The 18,024-nt window shown below is 38.7% G+C and overlaps 1 protein-coding gene across 1 annotated transcript in view; it reads left to right on the top strand.

Annotated features, from left to right (window-relative positions):
* Positions 1–18,024, top strand: part of TUBGCP3 (tubulin gamma complex associated protein 3) — a 53,910-nt gene that overhangs the window by 32,494 nt on the left and 3,392 nt on the right. Inside the window, exons 10-21 of the mRNA XM_056328630.1 lie at positions 2,191–2,323; positions 3,639–3,805; positions 5,547–5,657; positions 6,062–6,170; positions 10,687–10,876; positions 12,177–12,312; positions 13,122–13,190; positions 14,007–14,142; positions 16,485–16,573; positions 16,708–16,839; positions 17,205–17,345; positions 17,900–18,016. Of these exons, the coding sequence (XP_056184605.1) occupies positions 2,191–2,323; positions 3,639–3,805; positions 5,547–5,657; positions 6,062–6,170; positions 10,687–10,876; positions 12,177–12,312; positions 13,122–13,190; positions 14,007–14,142; positions 16,485–16,573; positions 16,708–16,839; positions 17,205–17,345; positions 17,900–18,016 (1,530 nt within the window). The remainder of the gene's footprint in view (positions 1–2,190; positions 2,324–3,638; positions 3,806–5,546; positions 5,658–6,061; positions 6,171–10,686; positions 10,877–12,176; positions 12,313–13,121; positions 13,191–14,006; positions 14,143–16,484; positions 16,574–16,707; positions 16,840–17,204; positions 17,346–17,899; positions 18,017–18,024) is intronic.

The following is an 18,024-nucleotide window of genomic DNA, read 5'->3' as shown; positions in this document are numbered from 1 at the left end:
TCAGCAGCTAGCAACAACAGTTCCAATTTTTTATTCTGTCTGAGGCAGTTTGTGCATTTTCCTTGACCCTTCCATTGTCTAGAAAGAGTAAGATGTTCCAGTGTTTTATTATTTTTCTGTGATGTATAGACCAACTCAGTGCTGATAATCTTGCAGTTTGTCCACAAGTATTTATAGGTAAGTGCACCTAGAGGCTAGCACTAAAATAAAAATTAGATATTTTTATTTATTCTGCTTACTTTTTTTATATGGGATTTTCAAGGAGTTCTTTATTTGTAATTGAGAAAAAATTAGTCTTGATAATTGACCTGAGTTAAATTAAAATGCCATTTAAAATTCCAGTTTTTAAAAAGCTTATAGTTTTGCCATAGGCTTCTGTAAACATTTTCAAAGCATATATTCCTTTTGACTTTCTTGCAGTTCTTTAACATTCTTGACTTTCGGACTGCCTGTCATAGTAGTTTTTGCTCATTTTTACTGGCTACTATCCTGTCCTGGTTTCAGCTGGAGTAGAGTTAATTTTCTACTTAGTAGTTAGTACAGTGCTGTGTTTTGGCTCTGATGTGAGAACAATGTTGATAGCACACTGATGGTTTTAGTTATTGCTGGGTGATGTTTATACTAAATCAAGGACTTTTCAGTTCCTTGGACCCTGCCAGCCAGAGGGATGGGGAGGCACTGGAAACTGGGGGGGGACACAGCCAGGACAGGTGACCCAAGCTAGCCGAAGAGGTATTCCATACCATATGACATCACGCTTGCTATATAAACTGGGGGAAGAAGAAAGGTGGGGACATCTGGTGTTACGGTGTTTGTCTTCCCAAGTAACTGTAATGCGTGATAGAGCCCAGCTTCCCTGGGCATGGTGGAACACCTGCCTGCCCATGGGAAGTGGTGAATTAATTCCTTGTTTTGCTTTGCTTGCATGCGCAGCTTTTGCTTTCCCTGTTAAATTGTTCTTATCTCAACCCTTGGGTTTTGCATTCCTTTCTGATCCTCTTCCCCATCCCTCTGGGTGAGGGGGAGTGAGCAAGTGGCTGCGTGGTGCTGCCTTCTTCTTCTTCTTCCTTCTTCCCCAAAGAGAGGTGCTGGCAGTGGTTTTAGTTGATGATCTGGAGAAGGTAAGGCAGCGTGAAATCTTCCAGTCTGTCAATGAAAGCTTGCTAACATTGGTACTCTGGATGCTCTCTGTGGCAAAGAGCAGCATGAAGCTGTGTGAGTAAACAGATGCTGGGGGGTCCCAGTATGGGAAATACAAAGTTTTTATCTGGAGGAAAGCTACTCTAATGCATGCTTCCCCAGTACTGGATTTGGCATCAGTAGGCCCAATTTGGGAAAAGCCTTGGCATCCTTGTAGGTGGTTGTGTGAGCTGCTGGACATGGTGTGCATATGGGTGCCAAGGAGATGTGCGCTGCCTGAGAAGGCAGCAGGTGTCGGTGTGATACTGGAGCACTGTGTGCAGTCCTGATGGCCTCTCAGACAGTGGGGAGGTAGAGAAGGAGAAAGTCTGTTAGAACCCTCAGGAGCACAGGGCAGTTCCTGTGTGTGGGGAGCAGGGAGATGGGCTCAGTCTCTTGAGGCTGAAGAGGAAAAGGCACAGGGGAGCTGTGGCTGAGGCTTCCAGACTGATGAAGGATAAGCAAAACACAAAGTTGTGGGATTTGATGAATGGCTATGAGAGGAAAGGAGGCACTCTGTGAAAGAAAGAAGAGGTTGATATAAAACAGAAGGGTAGCCAGTTTCCAAAATGTTTGCCTAGGATGTCATGGCAAAAGGTAGAACCAACAGGATGAGAAAGTGTGTACGAATTTGTGGAAGGCAGATCTGTAAACTGCTTTTAGAAGGGCTGAGCAAGGATGCATCTCTTTGGCCACTGTTTGCTGTCTTTCAGGATCTCTGCGCGCTCTCTCTCCTTTTTTCACTATTTATCATCTTGTTTTCTTTAACTTTATTGGCCTTTTTGCTCTGCCTGCCCTGTGATACTTGTTGCTGTCCTTTTACATAGACTTGATTCTCTATTTCCACTTGTGTGGTTCTCAGGTTTTGGCCCAATGATTTAATGAGAGAGCATATACTACTGGGTATTTCAAGTGAATTAGTAAAAGCTAACTTCAGAACAAAAACTATGAAATACCAGTTTTGCCAGTTTTGTTCCTTGATATGTCTTTCTGTTTTTCTCATTTGATCAGCTGCAATTGGAAGATGATCAGGGTGTGAATTTGGGACTTGAGAGCAGTTTAACACTTCGCCGTCTTCTAGTCTGGACATATGATCCTAAAATAAGGTTAAAGACCCTTGCAGCACTTGTTGATCACTGTCAAGGTCTGTTTAATGTTAATATTTCTGGGGAAAATGTGTAACTTTGGTTGTGCATGCCAAAGGTGGATATCAATAATATTACTGTAATGTTTTTTTTTAGAAAATTAAGTAGCTAATCCAGAGGATATTCTTTCTTTTAGTTCAAGCAAAAAAACCTGAAAAATTAGTGCTGTTTGATAACTTACACTTTTTTGCTTTTTTGAACTAGAACATGCTTGAGAAATCCTTCAAATTTTAAGCACACACTTTTAATGCTGTTTTCAATTATTTCAGTTTTAGTCATCCTTCAGAGAACATTACACTGATAAAAAAAACATTATGAAATGGTTGACTTAGTCTCTTCTCTATGTATGAGTATTATGCTATTCCTCTGTGTATAATGGCACATAGGAGTAATTTGCAACTTGTCTGCAGACTCATGTGAAACAACAGAACTTTACAAGTCTGCAAATAGTGTGTGACTGTGTTGGCAATCCATAAGAAAACACTGAGGAGTGGTGAAAACTTTGACCGGTAACTGACCCATAGGCTATGCTTCACCCTGAAAGTACGTCAGCTTTGCTGTCTTTGAAAATAAATGGAGATTGTGGCCCTTTGGAGAGAGCATCTTAACCAAAAAAGCTTATAACATCTGTTTTACCTTGATTATTGGAACTGGTAACAATTCTGAAAAAGAGTGGGCTTTACTTTAAGACGTTCATGAAAATTTTGAATGCTGTGGCTGTAAGAAACCTTTAAGCTGTGCAGCATAGCAGCAAAACAAGTACTAGTTCTATTTTATTTTTTAAAAACACTTTTTTGACAGGCTCTTACCTTTCAGTTGTGAGAAGACAGGAGATACTACCTAAAGGAGGGAACTACATGGGGAAGCTAAAACCAAGAAGTAGGAAATGTGTTTGTGTGTGTGTATGCACAAAGAACATCTGAGAGAGAGTCAAGTACAGGAGAGAAGCACAATATACTAAGGCTCCTGTAACACTGTTGTGGTGGGGAAGAAGAGAAGCATAAAGTCAACCTTTGTGTAATCTAATGCCATGAAATTTGCAGTCCTCCAAGCTACTGTAAAGTAGACAGAATATGGTGTCAGAAAACTGTGCTTAATGCTTCAGTGAGATTAATGATTCATGCCTTTAAAAACCTAGGAATTCTGTCAACATTAAAAAAAAAATTATATGTACTTTTGCTACGTTTTAGAATTGTGGTTCAGCAAGCTCTGAGTGACATATGACTAGCTAAAATCACTGAATGCTGAATGTAAGTGTGGTATGTATATTTTTTTCTTCATACAATTCTGTTCCTCTGCTTTATGATCTTACAGGGAGAAAAGGTGGTGAACTAGCCTCAGCAGTTCATGCCTATACTAAAACAGGAGATCCCTACATGAGATCTCTGGTTCAGCACATCCTTGGCCTAGTATCCCATCCTGTACTGAATTTCCTTTATCGCTGGATTTATGATGGAGAGCTGGAAGATACATACCATGAGGTAATATATGTGATACAACAAATATTTTATCTCTGTTCATTTGCTTTGTGGGAGTATAATCTGTGGGAAGCTTAGAGGAGAATTTGAAAACTGGACTGTGATGGAAACATATGATGTATAAGTAATACATGCAGTAACATGAAATGTGGCTGTCCTCATGGATTCAGTCAGCATGATATCTGGAGGTTGCAATGATGCAGTATGTTGTCTTCAATGAATTATATCCTGAGTCTGTTTAGTAGAGGCAGAATGGTGGACTAAAATCAAACGCTTGCTTCTGAAGAGACAGTCATCTCTTATCTTTTCTTGCTTAAGTGTAATGATAGTAATGTATGCAGAGTTCTTTGTGTTCAGAGCGCAAGACTTGTATTTGTAATAAAGTTCAGAATATTTTACTGACTACATACTGTTATCCTCAGCTTCATAAATAACTTTGGTTTGTCAAATTGGGCAGAAGAGATTTATCATTCCAGAGTTCCTCTAGAAACTACAGTTATTTGTTCTGAATTCTGTAACAGCAAGTTCTAGTAACTGTTCTTTTTCTTCTTACATATGTTTTTATGCCTTTTGAAGCTCTCCCAACGCTTTTTCCTATCTCCAGCCAGTACAGCCTTGTTAAGGTGACATTTTTTTGGTTGCAAGAAGCCAAAAAAAATAATTTATTAAAAATGAATTGAGCACTTCTGAGACGCATCTGAGTAACTTTATTTTAGTGTGAAATACGCTGTCAGATTTCTGAAACTGTCCATCTGGGTCAAAATTAAAATGAGTATAAATATCATCCACAGCTGATCTTCAAGGTCAGGATTAGGAGACTTGTATGAAATGTCTATGAATCTTTATGGCTAGAAGTGTAAAATAGACTACTCTTCAGACATGTGAAGTGTTGTCTTTTGGGGGTTTTATAGCATTCTTTAGCTTTCAACTTTGTTTAAAAATTTACGTGTGGACTGTAAGACTGTTCTTAATACTGAAAATCACTGTTGGAGGTCCTACACTGAAAGCTACAATTTTTATACCATAGACACAGTTTTTGAACAAAGACAATTGGCCGTTCTTGGTGGAAGTGGTATTTGGAGGCAGTGAAAAAAGTTCTTGTCCAAAAATGGCTATCTTGTTTCACAAAATGAGGACAAAATCCATCCGCAAGTCATTTTAACAAAACTAATTTTTACACATAAAAGTATTCTCTTGCATGGAGTTGAGAGACCTTAGCATTTGATCACCTGTTCAATTGCAGGATTTCTTGGGTGTGGGTTTTGTGGTGGTTTGGTTGGGGGATGTGTGTGTGAGTGGTTTTTTTTCCCCTCCTACAATTCTGGATCTGTTAAAATAGAACCAGTAAAATAAAAGCATGTTATAGTCTGAACTTCATCTCCTACGGTAACTGTACAAATAATTGCTGGAAAATGCTGTACGCTTCTGTATTTCATAGTGGATGTTTTATAGATAGTGCACTTCACTGTATCCTGAGGTAGTCAGGGTTTCATAAAGTACAGAGGAGATTAAATTATTTGAGCTTATCTTTAACTTTTTTTGTCAGAGTTCATATTGGTCAGCATTGAATTTACATATCAATTGCCAGGATAACCCTGCAAGTTAGCTATGAAAATATTTTTTTTCTTTTTTTAGTTAAAGGAACAACACAGAATATTTTTACAGCTTTCTGAATACAAAATGAAACAGTAGGGGAGAGAGTTTACATTAATCTCTTGGTTTTAATGTTTATTTCAATCTACAGTTTTTTGTAGCTTCAGATCCTACAGTTAAAACTGATCGGTTGTGGCATGACAAATACACTTTGAGGAAATCAATGATCCCTTCTTTTATTACAATGGAGCAATCAAAGAAGGTATGAATTCAAAAGTTAATCTGATTATTTGTTTGCCATATCTGCTGCTTAGATTTCCATTAAGAAAACAGACCAAATTTAACAACAAATAATCATCTTAAGAATTTTAGAATTCTTTGCTGAGGAATTAGACGCTTTCTCCTTTCCATTCGCTAACTGATAGGCTTTGTTTAAGGAGATCTGAAGAGGGGAAAAGAAGTTTTAACACTTTTGTGTTAGCTTTGAAGTTCTGGATTGCTGTGGTTGTATTGTGAGGCTAAGAGCACAGAAAGATGACAAAATACCCTGTTGCCCTGGTGGTTGTGGGTGGCTTTTCTGTTTGGTGTGTGGTGTGGGGTTTGGTGGGTTTTTTTCTTGTATGCAAATCACTTTTTAAAAAAAAATAATAATCCTTTTTTGTTCAGGTCCTCCTAATAGGAAAATCCATAAACTTCTTGCATCAAGTTTGTCATGATCAAACTCCATCCACAAAGGTGATTGCTGTGGCAAAATCTGCAGAGTCTTCAAAAGATGGTAGAGTATCAGTGTTAGCTTCTTCCCTTTGAACTGAGTTCTGTACAATATTTGGTTTAGACTATAAATTGATATTTTGGATAGTGGGATAGAAGGGCGTACAAAAGTCCCATCTGCCCTAGAATACAGGTATTTTAATGGGTACTTGCATTTTACAAATGATGTATGAAAATGCATTTGTGTAATTTTCTTAATTTGATAGGTTTGCTGGATGGTTGTTAGTGTACTGGATTTCTGAATTAAACCACTGAGAAACTTGCCTGCCTTCAGCTGACTTTTTTTGCGAGGGCTGCAGTGGGGGCAGGAATATTCTTGAGTGCTGCAGTTAAGAATTTTGTAATTGTGACTTCTCATCAAATGTATTTCATCATATGATTCCATAATAATACTGAATTAATTGTAATTAAAAGGTAATAAATGATCAGATAGTTGTAAATAAGAGAATGAGCAGTAGAACTTGACAGGATAGAAACCTTCCTGTAAATGCACTCTACTGCTATAATATGTCTGAAGGAAGTTGGGTTTGTGGAAGGTTAGTAGAAGTCATTAAACCATCAGAACATTAACTATCAGAATTCCTTTAGGTTATTTCTTTCTGTTTAGAAAAGATATCAGTTTTAATGAATGAGAACTTAGATATATTTCTGGTGCTTCTTTGAAATGAAATTAACATTGTTATGATGAAAGATAGCAAATAAACACCTAAAGCAAGGAGACTTTATGTGTAAATACTAAGCAAAGCCAGTAAGCTAATGTGTAGGAAGTTGCTACATCTGGGAGAAAGAACAACTTGCTTTCTTCTGAGGAAGGGGGTATTTTACTATAACTTCTTTTTATGATTTGCTTAATATGCAAAAGAGAGTCTGATTGTTAAGATGTATCACTGCGATAATTTCTCTGATGCTAATTTATACACAGTTTCTAAAGGTATAATGGTGTCCTACTAGTATATCCAGCTTTTTTACCAGAAGAATAATTATCTAAACATTGTTTTTTCTGTCAGGTTCTTTACTTAATTTTCGAAGAGCATCCTTTGTGCTTTTTGACATCTTGTACAGTATCTTTTCTGTTATTCCTGTACTCAAATATGACTTCAGTATATATAACTTTGAAGCTTGGTTTTGTGGGATTGTCTTATTTTTTACTACTTTTTTTTTTCTCCCCTCCAAATTAACCTTGGATTAGTCTTTATACTAACTCTTCACCACATGGACTTTTAGCATGAGTACCTCCATTAAAGATGTTCTAATAATAAAATCACATTCACGTCTGCAAGAATATTTCATCTAATAATGTGATTTTTGTGCCACGTGCACCACTTGCCTGGTCAAAGATGCACTTAAAGTGCAGAGAGGGGTCAGGGTTAGGTGAATAGGGACTGTAAATGCATTTCAACCATCATCTTGCCAGCTGCTCCTGGAAAAGGCAAAAACATTCTTTGGCTAATCTACTTTCACCACTTTTGAACAGTGTTTATGGCCATGCTTTTCCAATGTGTTTTTTTAATTTGCACTTGTTTCTCTCTCCTTGATTGAATGGGAGATCTGCACAAATATAGGCTCCCTGTTATGTAGGGGACAAGAACTTCAAAGCAGATCTTAAGTGCTGAGAATACCCGTTTCAGACAGAAGCATAGTTTTAGAAAAGGATGTTACCTGCTGTTATCTGCAGTGTGCTGAAGGTGTGCTGAGCTTATGGTCTGCAGCCTAAATACCTCGTGGTATTGCACTGCCTTGATTCTGTGCTGAACTGCATTTGTACTAAGGGCATTTGACCTGTTCAATCCAGAAAGAACATTCTGTGTCAGTGATTTAGGAAATGCATCCTGTTGTCTTTGTTTGTGCCATCTGACAACATCGTAAGAGTCTTTTCAGATAATTACTTATAATAAGGTGATGAAAAGCTAGGATGCCAGTCTCAATTCTGGATGCTTTTTCTCATTTTACATATGAACGTTTTATGCGTTTGGCTATATTTTTTTAATATTTTTTTATTTGCTTTGGAACTTTAACTCTCGTGTTTTCCCAGTTTCCTTTTCATACTGAAGTAATCATGATGTAAAAAACTGCCTGAACATGTATTAAAACAGGAAGTCAGAGATGAAGAACAGTGTAGAAGTTGCTCATCTTGCCTGAATCAGGGGTTTGTAGCAGGCACTTGGGGATCTCAGCTCCAACCTCTAGCTGTCCAGTTTGGGAACTTCTAAACCAGGAATGACATGACACCAGTACATTCAGTAGCAACTCGTGGACCTGTTTATCAGTGCTTTTTGCCAGACCCTTTCTTGACCCATTTCTGGCTTTTCAGAGTGTCCTGAGATAATTTTGCACAGTGTTAAAAACTTGTGTCTAGGTCTCATGTAAGCAACCTTTTTGGTAGTTTTGCACGTCAGACAGGGATGTCGCATTGCCTGTGCTGGTGGGCATGTATGTAGAGATGGTGTGTTTACATGTAAACTTGAATTTTCCAGTCTCAGAGATGAAGGGCTATGGCGAGGTCATTTCCCTCAAGGCAAGGGGGGCAGTACTAAGGAGAGGGGAAAGGCTTTTGGGTTTTTTTTTCTGCTTGGGATAAGAAGTTGAGACTGGCTCATGTGTCCTCAGCTTTAAGTAAGTACTGCCTTACACATGCTTACCCCTACTTGAGCAGAGGCAGGACCAGCATGTGTGATTTTGTAGGCTTGCCATAGGCAAACTAGGCAATTGCCTGCTGCCTGTTCGCTTTGCCTGTGCCTTGTGCCAGTCCTAGGCTTAACGACTGTGTCCAGTAGCTGAAGATCATAACTCTCTGGATTGGCTTGTTCCCTCTTTTGTTTTGCCCATTAGGCTTCCAGTATCTTGTGGAAAGACACTTGCAGGAACAGATTATTGGGGTATTGTAACTTACTGTGTTCTGTCTGTGAAACTCTTCCAGTCTTTTTTCCCTTCTGAAAGTTCTTCTTTCTTCCTATAAAGCCAGCAGTGAAGCCATGTGGCACATCAGATGGCTGGTGCCACTACACATACAAGCAGCCACACTCAAACCCATCTTTTGAAGACAGGAGTTAGGAGGGCAGGATCTCCTGATGGGGAAAGAGTAGATGAAAGTCAGAACTGATTGAATATTCTTACTGCCCTGTTGCCCTGTACCAGTGAGACAAATGCATTTGCATGAACTGATGTTTTTTCCTTTTTCCCCGTAGTGGGAACACCGCTGCATGCTTTCTTACCAGAGCAATGCAAGAATTGCATTGCCAGATCACAGATTTCTGCCTTGACCAGAGAGAGCGGAGACCTTGGTGAGCTGTCTCTCCCTGTTTGCTGTCAGTGACTGGAAAGAGGACTTTGAGGATTCCTTATGAGAGTAGAGGCTGTATTAATTCTCACATCTCCTAAACTTGATGTGTGTTACTTGACTAAGTAGTCCTTACCTAATGTAGGGATTTTGAACGCAGCAATGTATTAGACAGGTGTCACCTCTTTGACATCTCTGCATGTGCTTGCACTTCTTGTCTTTTATGGAGAGTTTCACAGGTTAGTGATTGAGAGTTTGGAACCCTCAGGGAATTTCATTGAACCAGACGTTGTGAGGTTTCCCTCGTTAAAGAGTGACTTCTTTATTAGAATCATTGTTAATTTCTTCATTTTAAAAGTATTGTATTAATTGAGGCTGAATCTCATCTGAACAACGTGAAACTTGGTTTCAGTGCTTCCTATCTGCAGTACAGGTTGAGACTAATCCTGGAGCAGGTGGTGCACTCTTACACTAAGTTGGTACCTGGATCTTAATTTTTTCACCTTTAGAGTAATAGTTGTGTAATTAAAAAACATTGAAAGTGGGAGTATATCCTTTAATGCTGAGGAAGGTCTGTATCTTACAATAGTTGACAGTCCAGTATTTGAAGTTTTGCTGAAGAGGCCACACTTCTTGCTATCTTGTAACAACCTTATCGCAGTCCCTTTCTTAAGCCTGTAGTTGTAGAAAAGAGTGAAACTTGCTTTCTACTAAAGGGTGATGTCCTACTTTCTGCCCCCAAAATTGCCATGCATTGAAGGTGGAGAAGAAAACATCAGGTTCCTGGCTGTCCCAGGTAACACAAGGACATTCCTTCCTTTCTAATTCCGACATATAGGTAGGACCTCAGCTGTTGAATGTTCCAACCGATGATTTGATTTATTTTCTCCCTCTCCCACCTTAGAAGTGACTTCTGATTTAGATCTCCCCCAACAAAGTTTTTCCCTAACTTTTAGATCTCTAAATTGTAGTATTGGAGCAAGCTAAAAAAAAAATAAATATCACTTTCTATGTAAAAAGCAACAAAATACAAGCTCGTGGAAAGTACAAGCTGGGCACAGATTAAAAGTAATAATGTTGAAGTATGGGCTGCTTTAGACTTGCTTTCACTTTGGTTATGCCAAATGTGTAATCAGAATAAATAGCAATTTCTCTGCTTGTATGTTTCAATCCAAAGTTTGTTTGGCTCTGTTTTTGGAAAAAATACTAATTTAATTTTAACTATTTCTTTATTTTTTTTCAGCTGCTGATTTGTTCACAGATCTGGAAAATGCATTTCAAGAGAAAATTGATGCAGCTTATTTTGAGACTAGCAAATACCTTCTGGATGTTCTCAATAAGAAGTACAACCTACTGGAACATATGCAGGCCATGAGGCGTTACTTACTACTTGGTCAAGGAGACTTTATCAGGCATTTAATGGACTTGCTCAAGTAAGAGAGTAGGAAGGATAACTGTTGAATTTCTGATGCTTGCAAACGTGTATGACCAGGACAGAAATTGTTTTGCTTTTGGAAAGGAACCCTTTAAATATAGTATTACGCAGATTTCATTGAACTTTTAAACTCTATTTTGGGTTTAGTTTTTTTGACCCTGAGGCTTATACTTTGTTCTTCATTCTTTGTAGGAAGTATATACAGTACCATTTCACAATGTCTTGAGAAGTTGCATTAATATAAATGTCTTTACGCTGGCCTTGTGACAGCTTCAAGATTGTTAGTACGTCTCTTGTTCCTGTCAGCAAGTTTAAGGAGAAAATTCCTGTTGCTCTTGATGCTGCTAATTAGCATTGCTGTGAATGTTAGGCTTCTGTATTTTGGAGGTGTTTGGTCAAAACACTGTGACAAAACCCCTCAATGTATTTTTATAATTTTAATTGATGCCTCAGCAGCCTCTCTTTTAAGCACTCAGGTGCACTCACAAGTATCAGTTTTGGTTCTTAAAGTGTATTTGCAAGCTCACTGTTTCTACATGCTGCTGCTACTAATGAAACTTAGTCTATCAAAAATGTCCTTTACACAGCTTTCCTTTCGTCTAGAAGGCAGGTTTTGTAATTGATCTTCCATTAACTTGTTTGTGAATCAAAGTCAACGTCGTCTGGTGGCCATTTGTACGTAACCATGCCTTTTAAAGTGAAAATTAGTATGAAGTAGAATAAGGTTGGTTTGTGGAGTCAATATTACATTTGAGGCAGAAGTAGTAAGGGGCTTTCCAGTACTGATCATGGGGGGAAAAGAGCAGGGCAAGGTGCTTGTTACTTGCATGTTGTAACTCATTGGAAAGTTTAGGTTACATAGAGGGCGTGGCTTTGTGTGCTGCCAGCACTTTTAAGCCTGTGAGATGGCTATCAGTAAGTCACTCAAAACTGAAATGAAATTATTGGTTTGATATGTTAATGATGTAATCTGCCTCATTTTAGATATGAATGCGACTCAAATTACAGAATAGTTATGCTAGCAATCCTGGTAATTTCAAATTACTGGCATTAAATGAGGATAAACTTACTCTTCATGCTGGTGTTCAGGTGTATAGCTGCACAAAAATTAACATACCCTCAGTATTTTGGGCTCAAATATTTTGCCCATTAATTTTCTTCTTAAGACAGAAAGAGTAATTTGAGAGGTTTTTCAAATCTGTCAGAAAAGTGTTTCACTGTGTGCTGTAGTTACTACCAAATCACTGTTGCAGAATATTTCAGTAATATGCCATGACTGTTTACTTCATAACCACCAGGCCAGAGCTTGCACGACCAGCTACAACCTTATATCAGCATAATCTGACTGGCATCCTTGAAACAGCAGTGAGGGCAACTAATGCCCAGTTTGACAATCCTGAGATTCTGAAACGCTTGGATGTTCGACTTCTGGAGGTATGTTGCATCATGATAACTCTGACCTGAAACATACCTTTTTTTTTATGTATGTGTATATGTGCAGATATCTATATGAAAACAAAATTTCATGTGTATATATAGTAAATACATTTCCCACTCCCTTTCCATTGAAGTCTACTTTGAATTATGTAAACCTTATGTAGTAAGTCTTTTTTCTTCTTTTCCCATTTCCTGCCTATTGTCTATTTGTACTTCAAGCTGTGGGTTTACAGCAGTTTCATTGACAATATGAAGTTGAGTTTTTGGGGTCTAACACTAATTCATACTGGTGGCCCTGACTTGAGTTTCTGCAAACATTTCCTACTGCTGTTACTCTTACAAGAATCTGGGGTTAGTCTCTGTGTCACCAGCAGTTAAAAAGAGCGAAGCAATGAAAGCGTGTTTCATGAAGGAGACCTCTGGTAAGTAACTTGAGTTAATGAGAAAGCTCCAGTCCCAGAGGTGTGAGTTAACTGATGATCTGTAACATCTGAAATAAGTGTATACCTCAGACTGAGTCCTGCCTAAGAAGTTTTTCCCTCCCTTCATTTCCTCTACAAGCTCCAGTGAAAAAACATTAACATTACAAACATCAACATTTGAGTAAGACGAATCCCACCCTTGTTTCAAACTTTGATTCATTTTTGCTTAATCTACTACTTTTGACAAGGAACTCCTGTATCTCGTATTGACGTGGATGCTCATTTCTCCATAGGCTATGGAGAATGGAAAAGTAAGCGAGAGTTGGTCTTCAGCACAAGTATGCTCTGATTATACACTGAAAGTAGCGTATCTTTTTAATGCAGGTATCTCCTGGGGACACTGGATGGGATGTCTTCAGTTTAGACTATCATGTTGATGGCCCAATAGCAACGGTAATGTCATATGTCATACACTGCTGGCTGTGAACTGGTCTGAATATTGAATTGAATTGCTAAATATTTTTTTTATTGAAATAACTTTTTATTCTGGAGTGTAAAATCAGGGAGACTTTTTTTTTTGGCATCTAGGATGTACCCACTGTATAAACAGTTAAGCCAAAATATCAATTCTTACAAATTAACCATTAGTGCTGAAAAGCTACATTTAAAACAATCATTACTGAAAATCAGTATTTCATTTGTTCCAGCAGAGATTTTAGCAAGTACTTAATAAATGGAGTGCTCCTCTTCTTCCATTATTGCTAGTCTGTAGCTGCTAATTTGGGATAATTTGCAAGGAACTGAATAATATGTTTGAGGAAAACCTGTTTGTACTGTCTAAATGAAATTTGATAGGTAGTGTTTGTTAAAGTACTGAAAAAATAGCTGTACTATCAATCAGAATGCATTTCGTTTTTATAAAGAACTTGTAAAGACTATTTTTTTTCAAACAGGGCATCAAAATGTGAGCCTGACCAGCAGAAAGAATTTTCAGGTGTAGATTAAAAAGAGTTAAACGTTTAGGCTTTGTCATGTTCATCCCTCCTTATGCTTCCTGCAGTACCCTGTGCCTGCTTGAGTGTTAGTTAACCCTGTTCAGCCCTTGAGGGGAGGATCTCCAAAAACTCTGGGGTTTCCAGGGATTTTGTTTTGACAGTATTTACCAAGAAACTGCATGGCTCAGATAAGATGGGCTCTGAAGAGGTTCTTGGTCCTTCAGAAAATAATGGTATGTCTATTAAATTTGTACTGATATTTTTTGGTTTGCAGGTATTTACACGTGAGTGCATGAGCCACTATCTAAGAGTATTTAATTTCCTTTGGAGAGCGAAGCGAATGGAATATATTCTTACTGATATATGGAAAGGGCACATGTGCAATGCAAAGCTTCTGAAAAGTATGCCAGGTGAGAGAAGCCCAAATGGATGACATACTTATAAACTGGATTTAGGTGAATGCATCTTATTTTAAACTGTGTGTTGGAGGGTGGTGGGGTGAAGTCTGTTGGGACAGATGAATCTTACATTTTATTGCTTCTCTTGACTATTTAATGGTAAATGATAGTGAAAATTTCCTGTTTGTTCTACTTAATCTTTGGTTGTGTGTTTTTGTAGCAGTGAGCAAATTAAACATCCCATGTCTCTAGAAAAAAACAGTTATTCTTCCATCCCCTTTTATTTATCATCCTTGTTGGCTTCCTATCTGTATCCTGTGTCTCCCTCTTCCTTATGCTGGAAGTAGTAAGTCTCACACATGCACACTTCTGAATTTACTAGTATAACTGTCACTCATTCCTTGTACTTTTGTTTAGCTAAGAAGAGAACAGATGTTTGAGAAGAAATAAGTTAAATAAGTTCTGGCTCTGGTGTATGTTTAATGGACTGGGACTTTTTGATCCTGCTTCTCAGCTGAGATTGTAGTTGTATTTGTGAGCATCTGTACTGGCTCACTCTTGACTTTTTTCACCTATTGACATTTCTCTCAGTAAAAAATAGCTATTGAGGGTTCAGCTTCTTTGTGGCATAGTAATATTTCCAAAAATATATTCATGTTTTTATAATTAGGAGCTGTTTGGTGGGTAGGAGTGGACACCTTGGCCTCAGAAGGTCAGTGGGAGACAAGCTCTTGTAAAGTCTGCTCTAGTGCACAAGACTGATCTCTGGAACTGTACAGGATGACTAGGTTTCCTTTCTGCTTCTGTGAGATAGGATTTGGTTTACCATCATGTCCCTGTCCCAAATAAGTGCATTTTTGACTCAAAACATATGGTCTATTGCATTACTGCTTTCTGTTCCCTTTGAGACTAGGGTGCAGGTAACAGATTTTATTCTCATCACCTGAGGGTCTTCAGGCTGGAGCTGCCTTCCATTGCTAGGGTCTCATGTGTTCTTTTGTTCTCAGGACGAAGTTTGTTCCCCCCCAACCCTTGGGAAGCCTTTCTTATGCTTTACCATGGAGCAGTCTTCTGTAGGTAAAAGCTCAGTTGCTTGTCTGTTTTAAGAAATGCAGACATTTGAAATGCTGGCCGAACTGTAATAGCTGTAGTTGGCAGAAGGAGTTAATATTTCTCAGTTTGTGCCTCTTGACAAAGGAGGGTATGTTTACAAAGAGCTGTACTGCCTTCTGCCTGGAGGCACAGGAGTCTGTCTTGCTCACTGGCATGTCTAAGCTGGAAGCTGAGAGTAGAATTTTTTTTCTGAAATACGTGGAGAGTCTAACCCAGCGCTGATTTGTGAAGAAGTAATAGAACTTTTATTTTCTCTCCCTCCCTCCAAAACAGTTTCTTGCCCTTCCAGTCACAGAGCACCAAATGGAGGACAGTAACTGATAGGAGGAAGTAGCTGCAGGGTCTTTTGTTTCTCAACCACAACGACAGAGCATTGACTTTCAAGGATAGCTTTATTCACAGTTCCCATAAAGTCTTAACTGACAAGGATTTTAACACTTTAAGGGAGTACTTCTAGACAGTAGCATCAGGCTTGCTCTTTTCCTGTCTGTAATTGGCGAGTTGCATATATCTGTGTTGTTTCTTCCAATGTTGAGGAATTTCTGTTGTTTAACTAATGTGGAGGGGTTTTTTATTTATCCTCTTAAAAGTAGATGTTAGGGATAGTTTTCCTGCAAAGGCATAAGAAATGAAGAACAGAGTAACTTGTCGTAATGTCTTTCAGATCAGTAGATGGTCCTGTAGATGAAAATGTAGAATTCCTTTTGTAGTAGTCTCATAGCTTGTCTGCAGTGGCCAATTACTGTGGCAGCTTTTTAGAAATTACTTCCTCTCTCTAGATATTTGCCTGATTCCAGAATGTTAAGTATCTTTATTCCAGAGAATTTTTACAGTTGGTGGTAATCTTGATAGTACCCTTCCGCAACAGAGGTACCTCCTTTTACAGGTGAGCAGCTGAGGCAAATCTGTGGCCTCAGAATTTCAACCAAAAAAACCCACATGGGACACTAACTGTATTTTGGGCTCTTGGAACTGAAAGGGTCTTTTTCCCTTGTGATACTCAGCAAGTTTCCAGCACTGTCTGAGCACAGTCGGTGTTGTCTTTGATTCACATTTTCTAGGAGTTAATTGTGCAATGTTCTTTGCTCATCTGTCACCAGCTGGTATTGCTCCTACCATCCAAGATTAGTGGCTGTTTTATGAAGTATTCAGTTTGATAGAAAAAAATTTACCAAGCTGGTTTGATGGCTGTGCCTGTCCTTGCAGTCTTTAACATGCCATCTCTTTGGATTTTTTTACAGAGCTTTCTGGGGTGCTGCATCAGTGTCACGTTCTGGCATCAGAAATGGTCCATTTCATTCATCAAATGCAGTATTACATTACATTTGAGGTATACTCTATCCACCCAATTAGTTGCTTAAAAATGAAGTACTTTTAATATTCTGTATGTGTTGTGTGTCTTAAATTTCAAAGAGCTTGTCATCTAGCAAATCAAAACAGCCCAATCCTGAATCATTGCTCCAGGTGCTTGAATGTTCGTGGGATGAACTCTGGAACAAGGTTCAACAAGCACAGGACTTGGATCACATCATTGCAGCTCATGAAGTTTTTCTAGACACAATCATAGCTCGGTGCTTGTTGGATAGTGATTCCAGGGTAAGTCTTCTTCTTTGCATTAAATTGTAGCTTTGTGATCTTGGCTTATGTGTTAGGAACCACCTTCACTTTATGTTGTAGGAGCAAGGGGAAGAGTTCTTTTTATTCCTCTGATATAAGACTTTATTATGGTAGGCTTTGTAGATACTCCCCAGATGCAGTGTCAGATGCTGATTATAAAACTTTTTACAATGTGGGCCGGTTGGTTTTGGTCCTAAGAAACTGTGTGATCATGCAACAAATGACTTCAGGCTTTGGAAAACAGTCTCTCCAGCTGTGTGTAAAAAGATTTAATTTACTGGTGTTCTGAAGAACGGTAGTAACTTAAAACTCTTTCGCTGTTTTGTTGCTGAACTATCTCACAGGTACTTCTCAACCAGCTTCGAGCTGTTTTTGATCAGATCATTGAGCTCCAGAATGCCCAAGATGCAATGTACAGAGCTGCTTTGGAGGAGTTGCAGCTGAGGCTGCAATTTGAAGAGAGGAAAAAACAGCGTGAACTTGAGGTACAGTAAGGATATTACTAGGACTTGTCTTTTGATATGTGGAGGGGTTTAGGTATTATGTAGAGGTACAGCAAAAATGAAAAACGTAGTTGGGACCAATGTAAAAGTCATCAGCATTAGCTAGTGAATTCAAACAAAACTGCTGAATGGTGTTTTTCATTTATGTCTTGCCCAAAACCTCTAGGTGTGTAGATTCTCTGGTGAGCTTTGGAGGATAAGTTTAGGGCTGTTGTAGGTGAAGGAGATGGAAAAGGCTTTAATATTCTGAACCCTTTTGCAAAAAATGCTGTAGCTTCATGCCTGCTTTCCTGCTGTCAGTCTGTGGGACATGCAGTGCTGGTATGAAACTCACCTGCTTTACTAACCTCTGATTTCTTTCATGTGCTCTACAACCACCAAGGGGACTGACAGTGTCAATATTAGAGACTCCATGTTTGGCTTTCTATAGTGATGGTTGGTTTGTATAAACATGGTGGTTTAGCTGGGCAGAAGGTGGCCCAGTTAGCAGCTTTCATCATGTGATGCTTGACCTAACTCGTTTGGTCTCTCTGTAGGGCAAGTGGGGTGTAACTGCATCAGAAGATGAAGAAGAGAGCAAAAGGATGAAAGAATTTCAGGACTCAATACCCAAAATGTGCTCACAGCTGCGAATACTCACTCACTTTTACCAGGTGCCCCT

Source organism: Falco biarmicus, chromosome 2 (assembly GCF_023638135.1).
Source record: "Falco biarmicus isolate bFalBia1 chromosome 2, bFalBia1.pri, whole genome shotgun sequence".
NCBI lineage: Eukaryota > Metazoa > Chordata > Aves > Falconiformes > Falconidae > Falco > Falco biarmicus.
This window is presented reverse-complemented; position numbering and strand designations above follow the sequence as displayed.